This window comes from Elephas maximus, chromosome 19, assembly GCF_024166365.1.
Source record: "Elephas maximus indicus isolate mEleMax1 chromosome 19, mEleMax1 primary haplotype, whole genome shotgun sequence".
NCBI lineage: Eukaryota > Metazoa > Chordata > Mammalia > Proboscidea > Elephantidae > Elephas > Elephas maximus.
This window is the reverse complement of record NC_064837.1, coordinates 50,614,731-50,630,865: the sequence shown is the minus strand read 5'-3', so window position 1 is coordinate 50,630,865 and position 16,135 is coordinate 50,614,731. Positions and strand designations below refer to the sequence as shown.

At 57.0% G+C, this 16,135-nt stretch overlaps 2 protein-coding genes across 10 annotated transcripts in view; one reads left to right on the top strand and one right to left on the bottom strand.

Annotated features, from left to right (window-relative positions):
* The window catches only part of HDAC5 (histone deacetylase 5), a 35,104-nt gene extending 25,971 nt beyond the window's left edge, over positions 1-9,133 (top strand). For 2 of the 6 annotated variants that reach the window (XM_049859638.1, XM_049859637.1), the window contains exons 9-26: positions 90-221; positions 408-630; positions 1,639-1,850; positions 2,070-2,360; positions 3,081-3,246; positions 3,916-4,049; positions 4,365-4,485; positions 4,923-4,972; positions 5,140-5,247; positions 5,640-5,695; positions 5,849-5,936; positions 6,915-7,034; positions 7,274-7,371; positions 7,530-7,648; positions 8,122-8,255; positions 8,535-8,619; positions 8,751-8,916; positions 8,999-9,133. In XM_049859638.1, coding sequence (XP_049715595.1) covers positions 90-221; positions 408-630; positions 1,639-1,850; positions 2,070-2,360; positions 3,081-3,246; positions 3,916-4,049; positions 4,365-4,485; positions 4,923-4,972; positions 5,140-5,247; positions 5,640-5,695; positions 5,849-5,936; positions 6,915-7,034; positions 7,274-7,371; positions 7,530-7,648; positions 8,122-8,255; positions 8,535-8,619; positions 8,751-8,916; positions 8,999-9,038 — 2,343 coding nt within the window. In that variant the 3' untranslated portion in view covers positions 9,039-9,133. The remainder of the gene's footprint in view (positions 1-89; positions 222-407; positions 631-1,638; positions 1,851-2,069; positions 2,361-3,080; positions 3,247-3,915; positions 4,050-4,364; positions 4,486-4,922; positions 4,973-5,139; positions 5,248-5,639; positions 5,696-5,848; positions 5,937-6,914; positions 7,035-7,273; positions 7,372-7,529; positions 7,649-8,121; positions 8,256-8,534; positions 8,620-8,750; positions 8,917-8,998) is intronic. The other 4 variants (XM_049859642.1, XM_049859639.1, XM_049859641.1 and 1 more) reach the window with 2 other exon arrangements.
* Positions 8,511-15,381, bottom strand: G6PC3 (glucose-6-phosphatase catalytic subunit 3). 4 transcript variants are annotated; one of them, XR_007514006.1, is made up of 8 exons: positions 14,892-15,214; positions 12,945-13,051; positions 12,444-12,534; positions 12,149-12,267; positions 11,817-11,958; positions 11,358-11,595; positions 9,725-10,124; positions 8,511-8,594 (listed from the first exon to the last, which is right to left on the bottom strand). XR_007514006.1 is itself a non-coding variant. In XM_049859643.1 (7 exons), exons 2-7 carry the CDS (start codon positions 15,107-15,109, stop codon positions 11,232-11,234), a joined length of 1,041 nt encoding a protein of 346 aa, XP_049715600.1. In that variant the 5' UTR covers positions 15,110-15,170; positions 15,305-15,381; the 3' UTR covers positions 10,926-11,231. The 4 variants fall into 4 exon arrangements, 3 of the variants coding, with proteins under 3 accessions (XP_049715600.1, XP_049715601.1, XP_049715603.1); XM_049859643.1 differs by lacking the exons at positions 8,511-8,594; positions 9,725-10,124 and adding an exon at positions 15,305-15,381 and having other exon boundaries at positions 10,926-11,595; positions 14,892-15,170; XM_049859644.1 differs by lacking the exons at positions 8,511-8,594; positions 9,725-10,124 and adding an exon at positions 15,305-15,337 and having other exon boundaries at positions 10,926-11,595; positions 14,892-15,141.
* Between the last annotated feature and the right edge of the window lie 754 nt (positions 15,382-16,135).

Here is a 16,135-nt window from a genome sequence, read left to right as displayed (position 1 = left end):
GGGGCACCATTCAGAGACCTTGGCCTCGATCCCTCCCTTGCCATCTCCTTTGCCCATGCTCATGCCTGTCTCTCCTGACTGCTCCCCAGATGCTCCCCCAGCACCGGGCCCTCCCTCTGGACAGCTCCCCCAACCAGTTCAGCCTCTACACGTCCCCCTCTCTGCCCAACATCTCCCTAGGGCTGCAGGCCACCGTCACCGTCACCAACTCGCACCTCACCGTAAGTATAGGACACATACCCCATCCTCTCCCCGATGTTGGGGGGACTGATCCTGGATGCTTCTGACTGGGGCTTTTGCCCTCCCAAGGCCCTGAGGGGGATTAAATGGCCCCTCAGAACTGGGGGCTGGGCAGGGGGTGATGAGGGGTGCTGGTCTGAAGTTGGCAGCCATCCCCCCCCAACCAGGCCTCCCCAAAGCTGTCAACGCAGCAAGAGGCCGAGAGGCAGGCCCTCCAGTCCCTGCGGCAGGGTGGTGCGCTGACGGGCAAGTTCATGAGCACATCCTCCATCCCGGGCTGCCTGCTGGGTGTGGCGCTGGAGGGCGACACGAGTCCCCACGGGCATGCCTCCCTGTTGCAGCATGTGCTGCTGCTGGAGCAGGCCCGGCAACAGAGCACCCTCATTGCCGGTGAGTGGGTGGCCACTGTGCCATGGGGGGCCAACAGAGGGGCATTCCAGTCTCTTCTGGGGGGCTCAAGGCAGGACCAACTATCAGGAAGCAGCCAGGGACACTTCCCAGCCCTGTCACAGCTCCCCCAAGGGCATCGTTAATTTTTTCCACATTCTATAAACATTTATCAAGCACCTATAGCATGCCAGGCACTGTTCTCGACAAAAGCTGCTGCCATCAGGGAGCTCACGCTTTAGAGCCATGGTGTCTGTTAGAAATATCACACGAGCCACCTAATGTTACATTTTCTAGTGGCCACATTAAGAAATGTAAGAAGAAACAAAGGAAATTAATTTTAATAACACATTTAACCCGGTATATCTAAAATACTATCACTTAATGTATAATCAATATGAAGAGTTGTCAGTGAGATGTTTTCCTTTTTTTTTAATGCTAAGTCTTAGAAATCTGGTTTGTGTTTCACCCTTACAGCACGTCTGAATTGAGACAAGCACGTTTCAAGTGCTCAGTAGTCACGGGTGGTTGGTTGCTATGGGATTGGCAGCAGAGCTTTTTTAGACAGTCAGTCCTGACGTACCTGTTGGTGTCCTCAGGAGGGGGCTGCTTGAAAGACACATGGTCCTGCTCCAGGACTTCCCTGCCTGCTGGGATCCATGGGGGCCTATGATCAGGGAGGTCTTGTTCCAGCTAGGGGGAACTAGGCATTGCTCATAAGCAATGCCCAAGACTATGTGTGCAATGAGTTAAATGAATCCAAAGGTGAGAATGGTGAATCCAGGAAGGCTTGTTGGAGGCAGTGGCCCTGAGCTGTCAGACTGTTCAGTCATGGGGAAGAGGAAGTATGGGGCTCAGATTTGGAGCAGGGCACTCTAGGCCCCTCTGTGTTTTCTTCCTGATTGTGGTAGATGTAGGTGGCTGTGTTCCAAGAGGGAGAGAGTCCTGGGGTAGGATGGGTGGTCTGGTGCCCCGATGGTGATGCTTATCCGCCCCCCTGCCACTTCACAGTGCCACTCCACGGGCAGTCCCCACTGGTGACAGGCGAACGTGTGGCTACCAGCATGCGGACGGTAGGCAAGCTCCCACGACATCGGCCCCTGAGCCGCACGCAGTCCTCGCCGCTGCCGCAGAGCCCCCAGGCCCTGCAGCAGCTGGTCATGCAGCAGCAGCACCAACAGTTCCTGGAGAAGCAGAAGCAGCAGCAGCTGCAGCTGGGCAAGGTGAGGCAGAGAGGCGAGTCTGGCTGGGCTGGGGCAAGGCACGCGGCGCAGGCACCGAAACCCAGGGCGCTCCCAGGCTGGGTGCTCCTGGCCTTTTTCTTCATTCACAGGGAGGCTCAGGAGGGGCTAGGATCAGGGAGGAGGGATATAGACTCCTGGGCCACTGGCTGGGGCTGCTCCCCCTCCCAGCTGATGCGTCCCCCTTGGTGCTGCTCCCAGATGCTCACCAAGACTGGGGAGCTGCCTCGGCAACCCACCACCCACCCTGAGGAGACTGAGGAGGAGCTGACAGAGCAGCAGGAGGTGCTGCTGGGGGAGGGAGCCCTGACCATGCCCCGGGAAGGCTCCACCGAGAGTGAGAGCACCCAGGAGGATCTGGAGGAGGAAGAGGAGGAGGAGGAGGAGGAAGAGGAGGAGGAGGAAGACTGCATCCAGGTCAAGGACGAGGAGGGCGAGAGTGGTGCTGAGGAGGGACCTGATCTGGAGGAGTCCAGTGCTGGTTACAAAAAGGTACCCACCCCTCCTGGCCCCAGCCCTGTCCACCTTTCTGGCCGCCTTCCTCCCACTTTCTGCCCTTGCCTTTCCCTCTCCCACTCTGGGCAGTTTGCTGTGAGGAAGGAGAAAAGAGAAAAAGAGGAGTAGGAAAGGGGCAGGATGAGGTGGGAGGGAGGGAGCTGTTTGTGTTGGTCCCAGAGCCCTGAATGTGTCCCAGTCTGCCAGCCCCCTCCCCCCGACCCCATCTGTGACTGCCCCCGCCTGTGTGTGTCCATGTGGCTGTGTGTCTGCATGTCTGTCTGCGTAGGGCAGGCTGTGTGCGTTGGTCCCGATGTGCGCCTGTGCACGTGTGTGTGTACACAAACACCCCCGCTGCTACTACAGTCTGCCTCGCGCCTAGCACGCACGCACAGGCTCCATTCATTGCTCATTGCGGACACAGCCGAGCCCTCCAGGCCTGACTCATCCCACCCCCTTGCAACGCCCCCGCCCCTCTCAGCCTCTTACCTCAATGTTACTCTTTGATGTGACTCATCATATCCCCCCATCCCTCACCATCTTCTAGGAGATGGCAAGGCTGGAGCATCTCCTGTCCCTGGAGGGAGGAAGGGGAGGAGGTGGGGGGAGCTGGATGCTTGGAAGAGAAGGGCTGGATTTGGAGGCCCTGAGGGCACCTGCCCTCACTTCATCCCAGGCTAAGCCTCACCCAGGTGCCTCCTGGCTCCTCCTTCCCAGGTGTTTTCAGAGGCCCAGCCCCTGCAGCCACTACAGGTGTACCAGGCACCCCTCAGCCTGGCCACTGTGCCCCACCAGGCCTTGGGCCGCACCCAATCCTCACCCGCTGCCCCTGGGGGCATGAAGAGCCCCCCAGACCAGCCCACCAAGCACCTCTTCACCACAGGTGAGCTGCACCACTGTGTGCTGTGTTCTTCCAGTGTGAGGCCCAGGGGGCCGTTGGGGGTATCCAGCCCTGCTGGGTAGCTTCAGAGCAGGCCCCTCCCCTGAAAAGATTGTCAGGTCCCCTCAGAGAACCTGATGGGAGAGAAGATCTTGGGCCTCCTTACCGGGAGGTCAAGAATATAGACTCAGTCCTGTCCAGAAAGCCCTTCCCCAAGCCACCATGTGCTGGGTTCAGGGGGCTCTGAGGGGCCCTGAAGGGGTGCAGACATGCCTAAGGGTGGTCCCATCCCTCCAGAGGGGAGTGGGGGCTGTGGGGAAGTGCACAGAAGGGGCTGTGGCGGGTGGTGGGAACCAGGACAGGCCGTGAAGATGCGTTCAGTGCTATGGGTACAGTGGGCAGAGATCAGTGCCAGTGGGGGTGTCTGGGGCAGCCTGATTGGGGTGAGATTGGGGTGGGGAGGCTTTTGATAGGCAGTAATGGAGGAAAGGGAATTCAGGAAGAAAAAATAGGGCAAAAGCTGGAGAGGAGAGGGGGAGCAGGTGTGTGGGAGGGTGGCCAAGGTGGCCCAGGGTGGTTGGGGAGAGCCTGGTGAGCTCTGTGGAGGATGGCGGGGCCAGGCTTCGAGCCTGTGCCTGGAGCAGCATTGGCCAACACATCCATCTGGCCCAGGTGTGGTCTATGACACATTCATGCTGAAGCACCAGTGCACGTGCGGGAACACACACGTGCACCCCGAGCACGCTGGCCGGATCCAGAGCATCTGGTCTCGGCTGCAGGAGACAGGCCTGCTGAGCAAGTGTGAGGTAGGGGCCCTTGCCTCCAGCCCCTGACTCAAATCAGCAAAAGACTTCATCTCACTCCCTGTCTCTTCTTCCTTCTCTCTTCAACCTTGATTTGGAACCAGTACCCCAGCTACCCCCCTGCAGTCTGTTTTCCCCCATAGTCCCCAGCTGAGTGAGCAGGGGACCAGGGTACACTTTGTCAAAGATCTTTGAATCTCCTGAAGCCAGAAAGTGGCTCTGTGTGCCCCAGGCTGTGGGGCAGAGAGTCTGAGCACTGGGAAAGTGGGGCCTGCAGTGATCCCTCTCACCAGCCCTTCTTCCTGCCTCCTCTGGTAGCGGGTCCGGGGCCGCAAGGCCACACTGGATGAGATCCAGACGGTGCACTCCGAGTACCACACCCTGCTCTATGGGACCAGCCCTCTCAACCGGCAGAAGCTGGACAGCAAGAAGCTGCTCGGTAAGCAGCTTGGGGCCTAGGCCAGAGGAGGGCCACTGCCTGCATAGGGGGAGGAGGCTGTCAGGAAGACCACATGGCCAGGGTAGGCAGGTGGTTCCTGATGATGGGCACAGGTCGTCCCCTTGGCTGAGTGGCATGGTTGCCATGCTGCCCACCTCCACGGGTCACACTCACAGAATATGACAAGAACGGAGCATGCTGGTGATGCACAGGTGGCAAGGTCAGGCGTGATGATGGGGGAGTGGTTTGCCCCTCTCTCCATACCATCTGCCCCCAGAGGGAGGATGTTCCCCCAGAACAGGGGTACAGATAGCTAACTGGCCTGGCCTGAGCCTTCTTTTTTTGGTGGCTGAGTTCACTGTCCTCTGCAGACCCCAACCTGTAGCCCTGGCAGTTGAGGCAACTTCCAGAATAACTGTCCCTCCTCTTCCCGGCAGGCCCCATCAGCCAGAAGATGTATGCCATGCTGCCGTGTGGGGGCATTGGGGTGAGTAGGGTGCCCACAAGTGGGAGTGGGCCGGCAAGTGGCTCTCCCTGCTTTGGCCCCTCCTTCCCACCCACCTGGCTGCCGGGGATGTCCTGGTGCCTGCCCCCACCCTTTTTTCCCCTCCCCCTGCAGGGGGCATGCTGAAGCCTGCTCTCCTGTCCCTGCAGGTGGACAGTGACACTGTGTGGAACGAGATGCACTCCTCCAGTGCCGTGCGCATGGCGGTGGGCTGCCTGGTGGAGCTGGCCTTCAAGGTGGCTGCAGGAGAGCTCAAGGTGAGTGTGTCCCTGTGGCCTGGGTGCTCCTTGCCTGGTCCTGTGTCCTCAGGAGTGGAGGATGGGGCAGTCTTGGCCTCACCTCCCTTGCAGTCTCAACTCTTAGGTGCCTGGGTTGGGAGAGGTGCCACTCTAGGGCCAGCTGGGGGGGGTGGTGAGGAGTAAGGGGGACTGGATGGAAGAGTCACCAGCATCTGGAGCTCTCTCTCAGGTGTCTTGAGGGTAGAGATGGTGCCTGCTTGCCCAGCAGGCCCACGGTTGCCATTCAAAGCTATGTGTTGAGTATATGCTTTTCTGACCTGTGTTCTCTTCCCTGCCTGGCTTATGCTTCTGTGTCCACCCATCTGTGGCCATCTTGCCTTATTATCTGTTCCTGCCCATCACCTCTTCAGAATGGATTTGCCATCATACGGCCCCCAGGACACCACGCTGAGGAGTCCACAGCCATGTGAGTGCCCCCCCCCCGATCCCTGCACTAGACTCTCTGCCCTCAGCCTTGTACCTTCTCAGCCGGGTGGATGCCCACAGCCTCTCCTCACGAAGCCAACAAGGTCACACTGAAGCTGACCGCCCCACCCTCTTCTCCCCCCACCCCCCTCAGGGGATTCTGCTTCTTCAATTCTGTAGCCATCACAGCAAAACTCCTGCAGCAGAAGTTGAACGTTGGCAAGGTCCTCATCGTGGACTGGGTAGGCAGTGGGCTCTGAGGGCTGGGCAGGGCCAGGCAGAGCTGGGACCAGAGTCAGCCTTTCGGAAGCCCTCTCCCCAATCCTGCCTCCAGGGAGCCCACTCTTCCTTGGGGTTGGACACTGGGGGGCCTGCCTTGGTCACCCATCATGTTGACTCACCTTATGTGCCTCCTGCTGGAGCATCCATCAGCCTGTCCTCACGTTCCAATAAGGCTCCCTCCTCCCTATGAGAGACTCAGAAGGGGTTTGTGCCCCCTGCTCCATCTTGGTCCCCGCCTTGCAGCCTCAGGCAGCTGAGGGGATTTCATATCCTGAATGGTAGAGAGCACTAATGGGGGCTGAGCATGTGCCAGTCCTTGACACACAGTGATGCTCCCGGCCACCTCTCATGGTAGGAATCATTATGTCCATTTTCCATAAAGGAAGACACCGAGCTATGTAAGGTCACTTAGCTTGGGATGTTGGCACTGGGTTTCAGACCACGCCTTTGTCCCCAACACTTCTGCTCTTGCTGCTTCAGGGCTTCTCAAACCTTACCTCTAATGGGGGAGGGAAAAGCACCCCTACTCCTTGTGAGCTAGGGAGGTACCAAGAGTTATCCTCAGCAGGGATGACGTCCCTATGAAGTTCAACTTTGGCCTAAAAATTTAGGCACCATGCCTTTTCCAGAATTTGCCTGTTTGTTTAAAATTCCTTACTAGTTAATTTGCCTTTAGGAGAATGGATTCTGCAGGGAGCTATGCTGCATTTATCCCGCAGCTTTCTGTGTCCCCGTGTGGTGCCACGTCACGCACACACAGACCCTGGTTAGAGAAGCGTTGGGCCATACTGTTGTGAACAGAACTCACATGCCCTGTAGCTAGTAGTGGGCTGCACCCCCAGAGCTCACTGTAGGGTGGGATTGGGGGGCAAGTGGGATTTGAACCTTTGGGTCAGAGCAGGGGCCATTTTCCTGATGCCACCCCCTCCCCCCACTAGGACATCCACCACGGCAACGGCACCCAGCAGGCGTTCTACAACGACCCCTCTGTGCTCTACATTTCCCTCCATCGCTATGACAACGGGAACTTCTTTCCAGGCAGTGGGGCGCCTGAAGAGGTACAGCTCCTGGGCCCAAAGGTGGGGCCCCTCGGGGAAGCAGCGGAGTAGGACCAGCAGGGAGCCACGGAGGTCCGTGGTGATGCTGGTGCCTGGGGAGTCTGGACTCCTAGTGGGAGGACCACTGGCCCAATGGCCCCTTTGGGCAGAGCCGAGGTCAGTGAGGACAAGAGGTGGGGGGGGGGCGATGTCTGGGATCTCCAGACAGAGAATAATTCCCTCCCCCACCCTGGTGCCAGGTTGGCGGAGGCCCGGGCGTGGGGTACAATGTGAACGTGGCATGGACAGGAGGTGTGGACCCCCCCATCGGAGATGTGGAGTACCTGACAGCCTTCAGGTGGGGGCCGAGGAGGGCGTGGGAGGGGTGGGGAGCCCCTGCCCCAACCCTGCCGTGGGAGGGCAGAAGCACTCGGTTTTGCATGGGTGGAGGGGGTTGTCTGGAAGGAGAGCAGTGGGGTGAGCCCCAGCAGGTCAGCTCAGGCCATCCCTTTGCAGGACAGTGGTGATGCCCATTGCCCACGAGTTCTCCCCTGACATGGTCCTGGTCTCCGCCGGCTTTGATGCTGTCGAGGGACATCTGTCTCCGCTGGGTGGCTACTCTGTCACCGCCAGATGTGAGCCTACTGGGGGACTGAGAGAGGGTGTGGAATAGTGAGGATGGGGACAAGAGCGGGGATTGCAGAGCTTGGGGGTAAGAGAGCTAGAAGCAGGTCTAGGATGTGGATTCATCCCAGCACCTCCTCCCCGAAGCTCCCCCGCCAACTTTGGTCCTGGGGGCAAGTGGGGGGATAGCAGAGGGTGTATCTCCTGCTGGAGCCATAGGGATGGAGTTAGTTGATCCCTGATAATGTTAGTGGTCTCCTTTAAGTCAGCACGTAATTGGATTTGTTTTAGCCGATCTGTTACCTTTTATCTTTAGTGAAGCATCTAGTCCATTACGTTGAATTTTATTATGGATATATCTGGGTTTAAAGCTACCATCTTGTTCTGTGCTATTGTCCCACCTCTCCTGTTTCTTTTTGTCTCTTGCCTTGTTTGAATTATTTTTTACCATTCCATCATCTTCCTCCTCCACCCATCCCCAAAGGTTTTGGCCATTTGACCAGGCAGCTGATGACGCTGGCAGGGGGCCGGGTGGTGCTGGCCCTGGAGGGAGGCCACGACTTGACCGCCATCTGTGATGCCTCTGAGGCCTGTGTCTCGGCTTTGCTCAGCGTGGAGGTGAGGGGTGCAGGGAGGGGTGGGGGAGAAGGAACAGTGGGCCAAGGGGGCTGGGGGAGGTGCAGCAAGGCATGGCCCCGTACCTGGGTCAAGTAGTAGGGAAGGTTTTCCTGAGTCTTAAGGACAACTAGTAGCCAGGGCTGTCTGAGTTGGGGCACCCCCAGAAAGGCTGTGCCTTGCCCTGCCATGAGAGGTGTCTGGGGCTGGCTGGAGGCACTTAGAGGGGCAAATGCACCCCTCCACTTCTTACCCTAAGCCTTCTCTTCTTTCTCCCGCCAGTTGCAGCCCTTGGATGAGGCAGTCTTGCAGCAAAAGCCGAACGTCAACGCAGTGACCACACTAGAGAAAGTCATTGAGATCCAGAGTGCGTGGGGATGGCGCAGGGGCCCAACCCTCAGCTTGCAAAGGGCGTAGCACTTGTGGGAGCCCCTGGGCAGGAGATGCAGGTATTGGGGTGGTCTGCCCTCCTTGACCCCCTGCCCTCCCCTCTCACAGGCAAACACTGGAGCTGTGTGCAGAGGTTTGCGGTGGGTTTGGGCTGTTCCCTGCGGGAGGCCCAGGCTGGTGAGTCGGAGGAAGCTGAGACTGTGAGCGCCATGGCCTTGCTGTCGGTGGGAGCTGAGCAGGCCCAGGCTGCTGCCGCCCGGGAGCACAGCCCCAGGTGAGGTCCCTCACCAGCTGTCTGTCCTGGCGTCCCGCCAGTGCCCCCCACTCAGTGCCCTTCCCTGTGTTTGTCCCCACAGGCCAGCAGAGGAGCCCATGGAGCAGGAGCCTGCCCCGTGACACCCTGGCCCCACCCTTCTGGGCTTCATCATTGTGATTTTGTTTATTTTTTCTATTAAAAACAAAAAGTCACACATTCAACAACGTGTGCCGTGTGGGTCTCTCAGCCTTGCCCCTCCTGCTCCTCTAAGCTGCCTCAGGCCTATCCCCCCCGCCCCCCTCCCCAACTGGTCCCCATCTCAGTTCTGGAAGTTTGTTCCTTCCAGGGAGGGTATCCTTTCCAGCCCCTCCCCACATTGTAGCCTACACCTACTTTCCCGCAATCTGTCCTTTTCCCCCTTGGAGCTTGGGGCAGCTCAAGGTGGCATGGAGGCCAGGACAGTGCCCTCAGGTTCTGGGGTCTCCCTGAGGGAGGAGGGAGCAGTAAGTTCGGTGCCGTGGCTCCAGCTGATTTGGGGGGAAATGCCTTAATTCTACCCTCAGGGGAGGGTCTAGAGGGTCCCTATAGTACTAAGGTGTAGGCTGGAGGGGAAGTGGGCCCCACCTTTACCGCTATTGCCTTCCCCTTTCCTCTCCTGGCCTCAGCGCCCAGGGGAGTGCTCATGCCACAGATGTAAGCCTGAGGTCTGCAGGCAGGGCTTTTCCCCTTTCCAGGGGTGGAGTGGAGAAAGTGTATGGGGAGGGATGGGATGGACCCTGGGTTCTGAGGGCCCAGGAGGAGCCGCAGAACCAGGCCTGCTGCCCACCTGACTATTAGCCTCCCTGCCCCTCGGCTGGTACAGCCTGGGGAGGGGAAGAAGGTGGTCCCTGCAGGGGGTGCTCCAGGCTGATGAGAGCCCCCCTGCTGATCAGGACCAGATTTCCCCCAACCATCCGGTGTGCTTCCGCAGAAGGGTCAGCAGTCCTTTGTTTTGAAGCCTGGGGATGGTGAGAGTGAGGTTCTAGAAGAGGCAAGGACAGTGCCAGAACCCAAGAACTCAGGAGTCTGCCCTCAGCTGGAGCTTCCCTCCTTCTGGGCTCCCTTTGCTGGCCTTGACCAAGGAAGCTACGAGCAGGAGAGGGCTGGGCGCTGCCCCTTCTTTCTTAGGAGCCCTGTCTGTGTCCAGGGGCTGGGGGCCCACAAGGCTTCCAGGGAATGCCATCCAGCTGTTAGGAAACCAAAGATGAGAAGTGGCTCCTAGGGGGCTGAGTCTTCCTCCTCCTCCCCAACACCACATACACTTTCTTTCCCCCAATCCCCAGGGCTCCACCAGTCTGTTTACATATTTATTATCCTAATACGGGCTTGAATAGGGTTGAGGGAGCCAGAGGGAGGGGCAGGAGTCCCTTTATGTTGGTTTGTTGTGCGCTGTGTCTTGTGTCTTGTGTGTTACAGATCCTACTGGGGATGGGGCTGGGGCTGGCCCAGTGTACCAGGCTTGCCCATGCGGAGCCCCAGGCGCCAGGCCCCTCACCTCCCTTTCCTGTGGCCAGTCTGGTTCTCATGTAAACCCCCTTGCTTTGTTTCCCTGGATATGGATTTCAGTTAAGTATTTTGTAACCTACTACACTGTATGTCCTTGTGTAAATAAACTTGTTTCTGGCAGTGCCTTCTGGGGCCAGTGTCTCTGTTCTCTGGGCTCCCAAATGGAGTAGAGGTTCTCATTCTCCTGGGCCAAAAAATCTACTCTGCTTTTCCCCAGCCCCTGGACTAGAAGCCAGTTTAGGCAACAGGTAGGATGGGGTAGGGGTGGGGTTCCTGTCCTGTAGCTGAAAGACATGGTCTCACTGCCTGTGGCCACAACATCTCACAGATGTGGCCTAGGCCTGACAGATCACAACTGAACCCAGAGCCCTTCTCTGTCGCTGTGACTCTGCCTCTGTAGAATGAGGATTGCAGAGGGGGCAGCCTGGCCAGGGTCCACCTGCATTCATGCTGGCAAGTTCAGTGGAGAGACAAGAAAGGAATCCAGAAATGTTCAAGGGCTTTATTGGGGCCTCCTTGAGACACCCCTCACAGTGCTGCAGGAACCGCTGGTCTTGCCATTGCTCCTGCTCTTTAGGGGCTTGGGAGGGAAGGCAGGAGAAGACCAGCCTCTCTGGGAGAGAAAAGGCTCTCTTTTGGGGCTAAGACCAGGTGGTGGGAGAAGTTGGGGAAATTCAAAGTAAGCCTGTTGGGAGCTGGACACTCAGAAGGGATGGGGCTGCCTGGAAGGCAGAGGTAGAGGAGTGTTGGCTTTGGGAGGGAAGGTAGTGGAAGGAAGTACTTGGACGTCAGGAAGAATGGATGGCTGGGGCTTCCTGGGCACTGAACAAGTGTACCACCCAGGGCACGAGGGCCAGGACCAGGCATGGCCAGAGGGTGAATTTGAGGAAATTGAAGATGTAGAAGAGGCTGACCTGAGGGGCATGGCCCAGCCAGTCCAGGGGACCTAGCAGCACCACGGCCAGCACAAAACAGGCAATCTTCTGGCCATTTCCCAGGTGTGCCCGCCGTACCTGGGCATAACAGGGAGAGTGCAAGGCAATGCCCAGACCCAGGGCGGCACCTGAATCACGGCTCAGGGAGGCAAAGGGCCGGCTGTCCACATGCAACCACTCAGGTCGCTCACACCACTTGGAAGCTAGGTTGATGGACCTGTGGTGAGGAAGAAACATTCCCCTGGAACCTAGAGGGCCCCGGCTCTTAGCCATCTGCCCTTTGGGGCCCAGCCTCATGTTCTGTGACTCCAGAAGGGTCTATCTTTGTGAATAAGCGGTGTGTCCTTTGTTAGCTACAGTTAACCAGGGACCTACTAGACTAGATCCAGGTGAGGTAGCACAGGCCCTAGCCTGCCCAGTCTTCAAAGAGGGACTTACCAAGAAAGATCCAGGCCCAGTGTAAAGAGGGTCCAATAGATGAGGCTGGCGCCCAGCATGAGAGCCAGCGCAGTCAAACCGTAGAAGCTTAGCTCCCGCTCCGTGGGCACCCGGGGGGTCATCAGCCAGCCCAGGATGACACCTGGGGAAGGGGGTGACATGAGCTTCAAGGAGTTGGGGACGTGACCAGTGAGTTGCGGCTTGGCAGGAGAACACACTGAGACACGAGGGGGACCTCGGGGTTGGCTCTACAGAAGCCAGGGTAAATGCAAAGATTTTGAACTGGTCCTTCCACCACCAAAGGCACCCTCTCAGCCACTCCAGTTGCTTACCAGCTATTAAGCCAGCCAACACCTGGTGTGGAAAATGTGCTAAGATGAAGACCCGAGACAGGCCGACTGCCAAGAGGAAGGTGCAATAAGCCAGGCTAGGCATAATCCGCACCCAGCGGCTGGAAAGAAGAAAGGCAAATGGCTCAGGGGGTGTCCACACAGCATGGCTTCCCTCTACACCCAGGCATGGCATGGGTTGACCAAATGTCCCAGGACCCCCAAAACTCCAGCTCTCAGGCTGCCCTACTGCCATTATCCCTGCTCCCATTGGTGAGCAATGCCAGACAGAGTATACCTGCGGGTCCGAGTGGCCAACTGGGAGGAGACGGTCGTCATTACAGGCCAGAGGGCTGCTCCTGTGATCATGCAGTGTCCAGAAGGGCTACCTGATGGAGAATCCAGAAGCTTGTGGTAAGAGGATGGGGGTGGAACCCAGGTGTCCCTGGTGATATCTTAACACATCTTCCTTCCCCTAGCCAAGATGAGAGCTTCCTTCCAGTACTAGTCCATAGCTCCTTCTGCTCTGAGGGCTTTTTTACTCCCCATCCGCCTCCTTCCCCCATGAGGCCTCTCTCAGGCTTCTGCCTTGGCCTGTGTACAAGGTGGGCAACTGGCACACTGGCATGGGGGCCCTCCTCCTACAACTTGACTCAGTCTTCCTGGGGTTTCTTTGTTTTCAGGGCCAGTGACTGTGAGGCTGGGCATCTGGTGGGGCCACCCAGGCTAAAAAGTACTCTGAAATGCTTACCCAAACCCTAACCATATTGGGAAAGAGAGGAGGGTTGAAGCTTCCCACCTGGACCAGTTTCACATGAAGAGGGGAACTGGTGAACCTGGGCTGGGGCCTGGCTGTAGTACCCAGATTCATGGACCCACCAGAAGGGTCTGTCTCCAAAGAGGAACCTGCAAGAGAATAGATGCAGGACAACATTAAGCACAACACAGGCGGTAGGAGAGAGGGGAGAGTAGCAGAAGGACACCTGAGAGTCCACGGGAGAGGGGAAGAGTCAGAATGGGAACTCTGATTCTCTGCCATTACCCCGCCATGGTTTCCTACCTTGGAACAGGTGAAAGCATGCTATTTTCTAAAAGCAATAGGACACAACAGATTGTGGAGTGTGTGTGTGTTGCAAGTCCAGATCTCCTCATCCACAGAGAGCCCAGGACCTGACACTTCTCTTCCCACTCCCCACCCTAGACTCTCACTAACCCTCCTGCTTCCGTTTTTCTTGGTGCCATATCCCCTCTCTCCATTTCCCAAATTTCATCTTGAATTACCCACACCTGCATTACTTAGGTGAGTGTCTCATGTTTGAAAACGGGAGTGGTGAATGGACAAGGTGGCTGAGAAAGTGTAAGGACAAAAAATTCAAAGTTCCCTGGCTTAGTGGGGGTGGCTTCTTGGCTAGGCCCTGGACAACCACACACTGAAGGCTGCTGTGGCCAGGAGAAAAGATGGGAGCGCAGAAAAGATGCCAGCAGGAAGCTGTGTGCCAGGGAGGGTGTTGCAAGAGGGACCTAACTCCTCCGCAAAAACAACCTAATTTCACATACTAGATGTTCAATACCTACTTAGCCCCTACTTTGTCATGTGGGGGGCATTAGCGCTCCACCAAGGGCTGGAGGTGGGAGGCCTGACGGTTGAGGGAACAGGACAAGAGAGGGAGGCTTATACAGACTCTGAGGAAAGAGAAAGCATAAAGCAAAGGGCAATTAAGCAAGAAGGAAACGATTTGACAATTGCTTTTCCGTTTACAGCAGGAATGCATAGCTACAGAAGAGTGGAAGGGAAAGTAACTATTTTGTTTTTTCAGCAAGTCATTCTTTTTTTTTTCATTCCAGTCCATTCAAGTGTCTCCTATGGACCTCCTTCCCTCCTGCAGAGGGAACAGAGGCTGAGGTGAGGCAAGGTGCTGGCTGCATGCCCAGGGAGAGGCACCACTCTGTTGTGCACCCAAAAGAGAAGAGGTGGCTCAAAAAGATAAGCCCCAAGGGCTGCAGGGCCTCCACCCACTTGCCTGGGATTCTTGGCTTCTAAGTCTCAGTGTGAATAGCCTACTAGTGAATGAAGAGAAAAAGGAAAAAGAGACAGTGTGCCCTGGAAGGCAATGCTTTTCAAACTTTACTGTGCACTGGAATCGCCTGGGTACTTTGTTAATATGCAGATTCTGATAGCGCAGGTCTGGGCTGGGGCCTGATACTCTGCATTTCTAGTAAGCTTTCCAGTGCTGCCTATGTTCTGATTTGCAAGGCTTGTAGCCTTTTCTGGCCTTAGCAGCTCGTGGGATGCCTGGCACAAAGTGTGCTTCTTAAAATTGCGTCAAAGGAATAAATAAGTAGATGAATGAAAAAGCGAGTTTAAACCAGGGCTTTCACCTATTTAAAAATCGCCATAGATGCTGGTTAAAATACAGATCCCTAGCCTCTCCCCCGGAGTTTCTAAATCACTAGGTCTGAGGTGAGGATGGGGTATTTGCATTTTTAACACATTCCTTAAGCGATTTCTCTGATCAGGGATACTGGTCCAAGGGGCGGGCTGGGTGGACACTGAGGTCTGAGTTGAAGATGCTCAAAGAGGAAAAGTCGAGGCCACGGGGTAAGGGTGGGAGGTGTAAAGGCCATGGGTTCACTCTTGGGGGAGGTGCAGGCTTCTGAGGCACCCGCTAGAGAGGTCAGGGCTTGCATAGGAGTCAGGGTCCCCAGGGATGGGGGACCAGGCTGCCAGAGGGCTTCGCTGTCTCACCACTTGAAGACCAGGTTGAGCCATTCAGTGATGAGGCTGATCCAGAGCACCGCGATGCCCACGCGGGGAGAGGTGTAGTAGGCCGCGGGAAAGTAGAACAGGAAGAGGCACTTGGGATCGCCCAGAAAGGTGACCCAGAGCCACAAGTTCTCCAGCCCAGGCATCTGATTCTGCAGCGCCTCGGCCACCGCGATGCCCGCACCCTGCGCCGACTCCATGGCGGCCGGGGCAGGTCGAGCTGGGGCTTGCTCTACCGCGGAAGGCGAGAAGGCCGGGAGACTGTAAAGGGGGTACCGGATGGCCTCCACACCAACCCTCCCGCACCCCAGGCCCCGCCCTCCCCACCGGCGGCCGGCACCCAGGGCCCACCCACTGCCCCGCCCCGGGCAGTTTCAGGCTCGCGCGAGCCGGACCTCTCGCCGGTTTGGTTTCCTTCTGCGCTCTTCCTTGGGCCGTCTCTCTACTGGGCAGCGCAGGGGACAAACCTTTGCGAAGCGTTTCCGCAGGGCCCCACGTGGCTGCCGTTGTGTGCACGTGGACAGGGGGCGTAGAGGCGGCCCCGGCTGCTGTTCTGGGTGATGGGACAGTGTTGGGGATGAGCAATTAAGGGCAAAGGGCAATTGAGAAGGAGATGATTTGACAACTTATTTTCTGTTTACAGTAGGGATGAAACGCTAGCGGAGAAGAGTGGAAGGGAAGGTAACTCCTATTTGTTCTGCTACCCTCCAAAAATAATCCTGCGATCTCTTGGAGAGAGACTTAGGAATACTACCTCCTCCAGAAAGCCAGGCATTCCCGGTCAGCGCTGAAGCGGGACCCTAAATTTGCGTACATGCGTACACAGCAAATCCGTCCACGCCTTTCTCGCTGAGCCCAAGACTCCCGCCCTAATCTATCCGCTATTGACTCGCAAATTCTTATTTACAACCGACAAAGTCACACTTCGTCCCACTTCTAACCTTGCCTCCTGCCATCCACAACCCCGCTGGGCAGATAAACCAGGAGATAGTAACAGTGTAAGAGAGGAGGGGGACACACCCATGACAGAGTTTGTATGGCTTCTCTGGAGGAACACACGGAAAACAGAAATCTCAGCTATTCTGGGTGAGGTCCTGCCTGGGGCGGGCGGGGGGAGGGGGAAGGAGACTGTTGAAATGTCACCTCAGTACTTTCCTACTTAAATAACTTTGTTCTTGGAGAGTTTTCTGATGGGTAGTTGAAAATGAGAGTGTAAATCTGGGTTC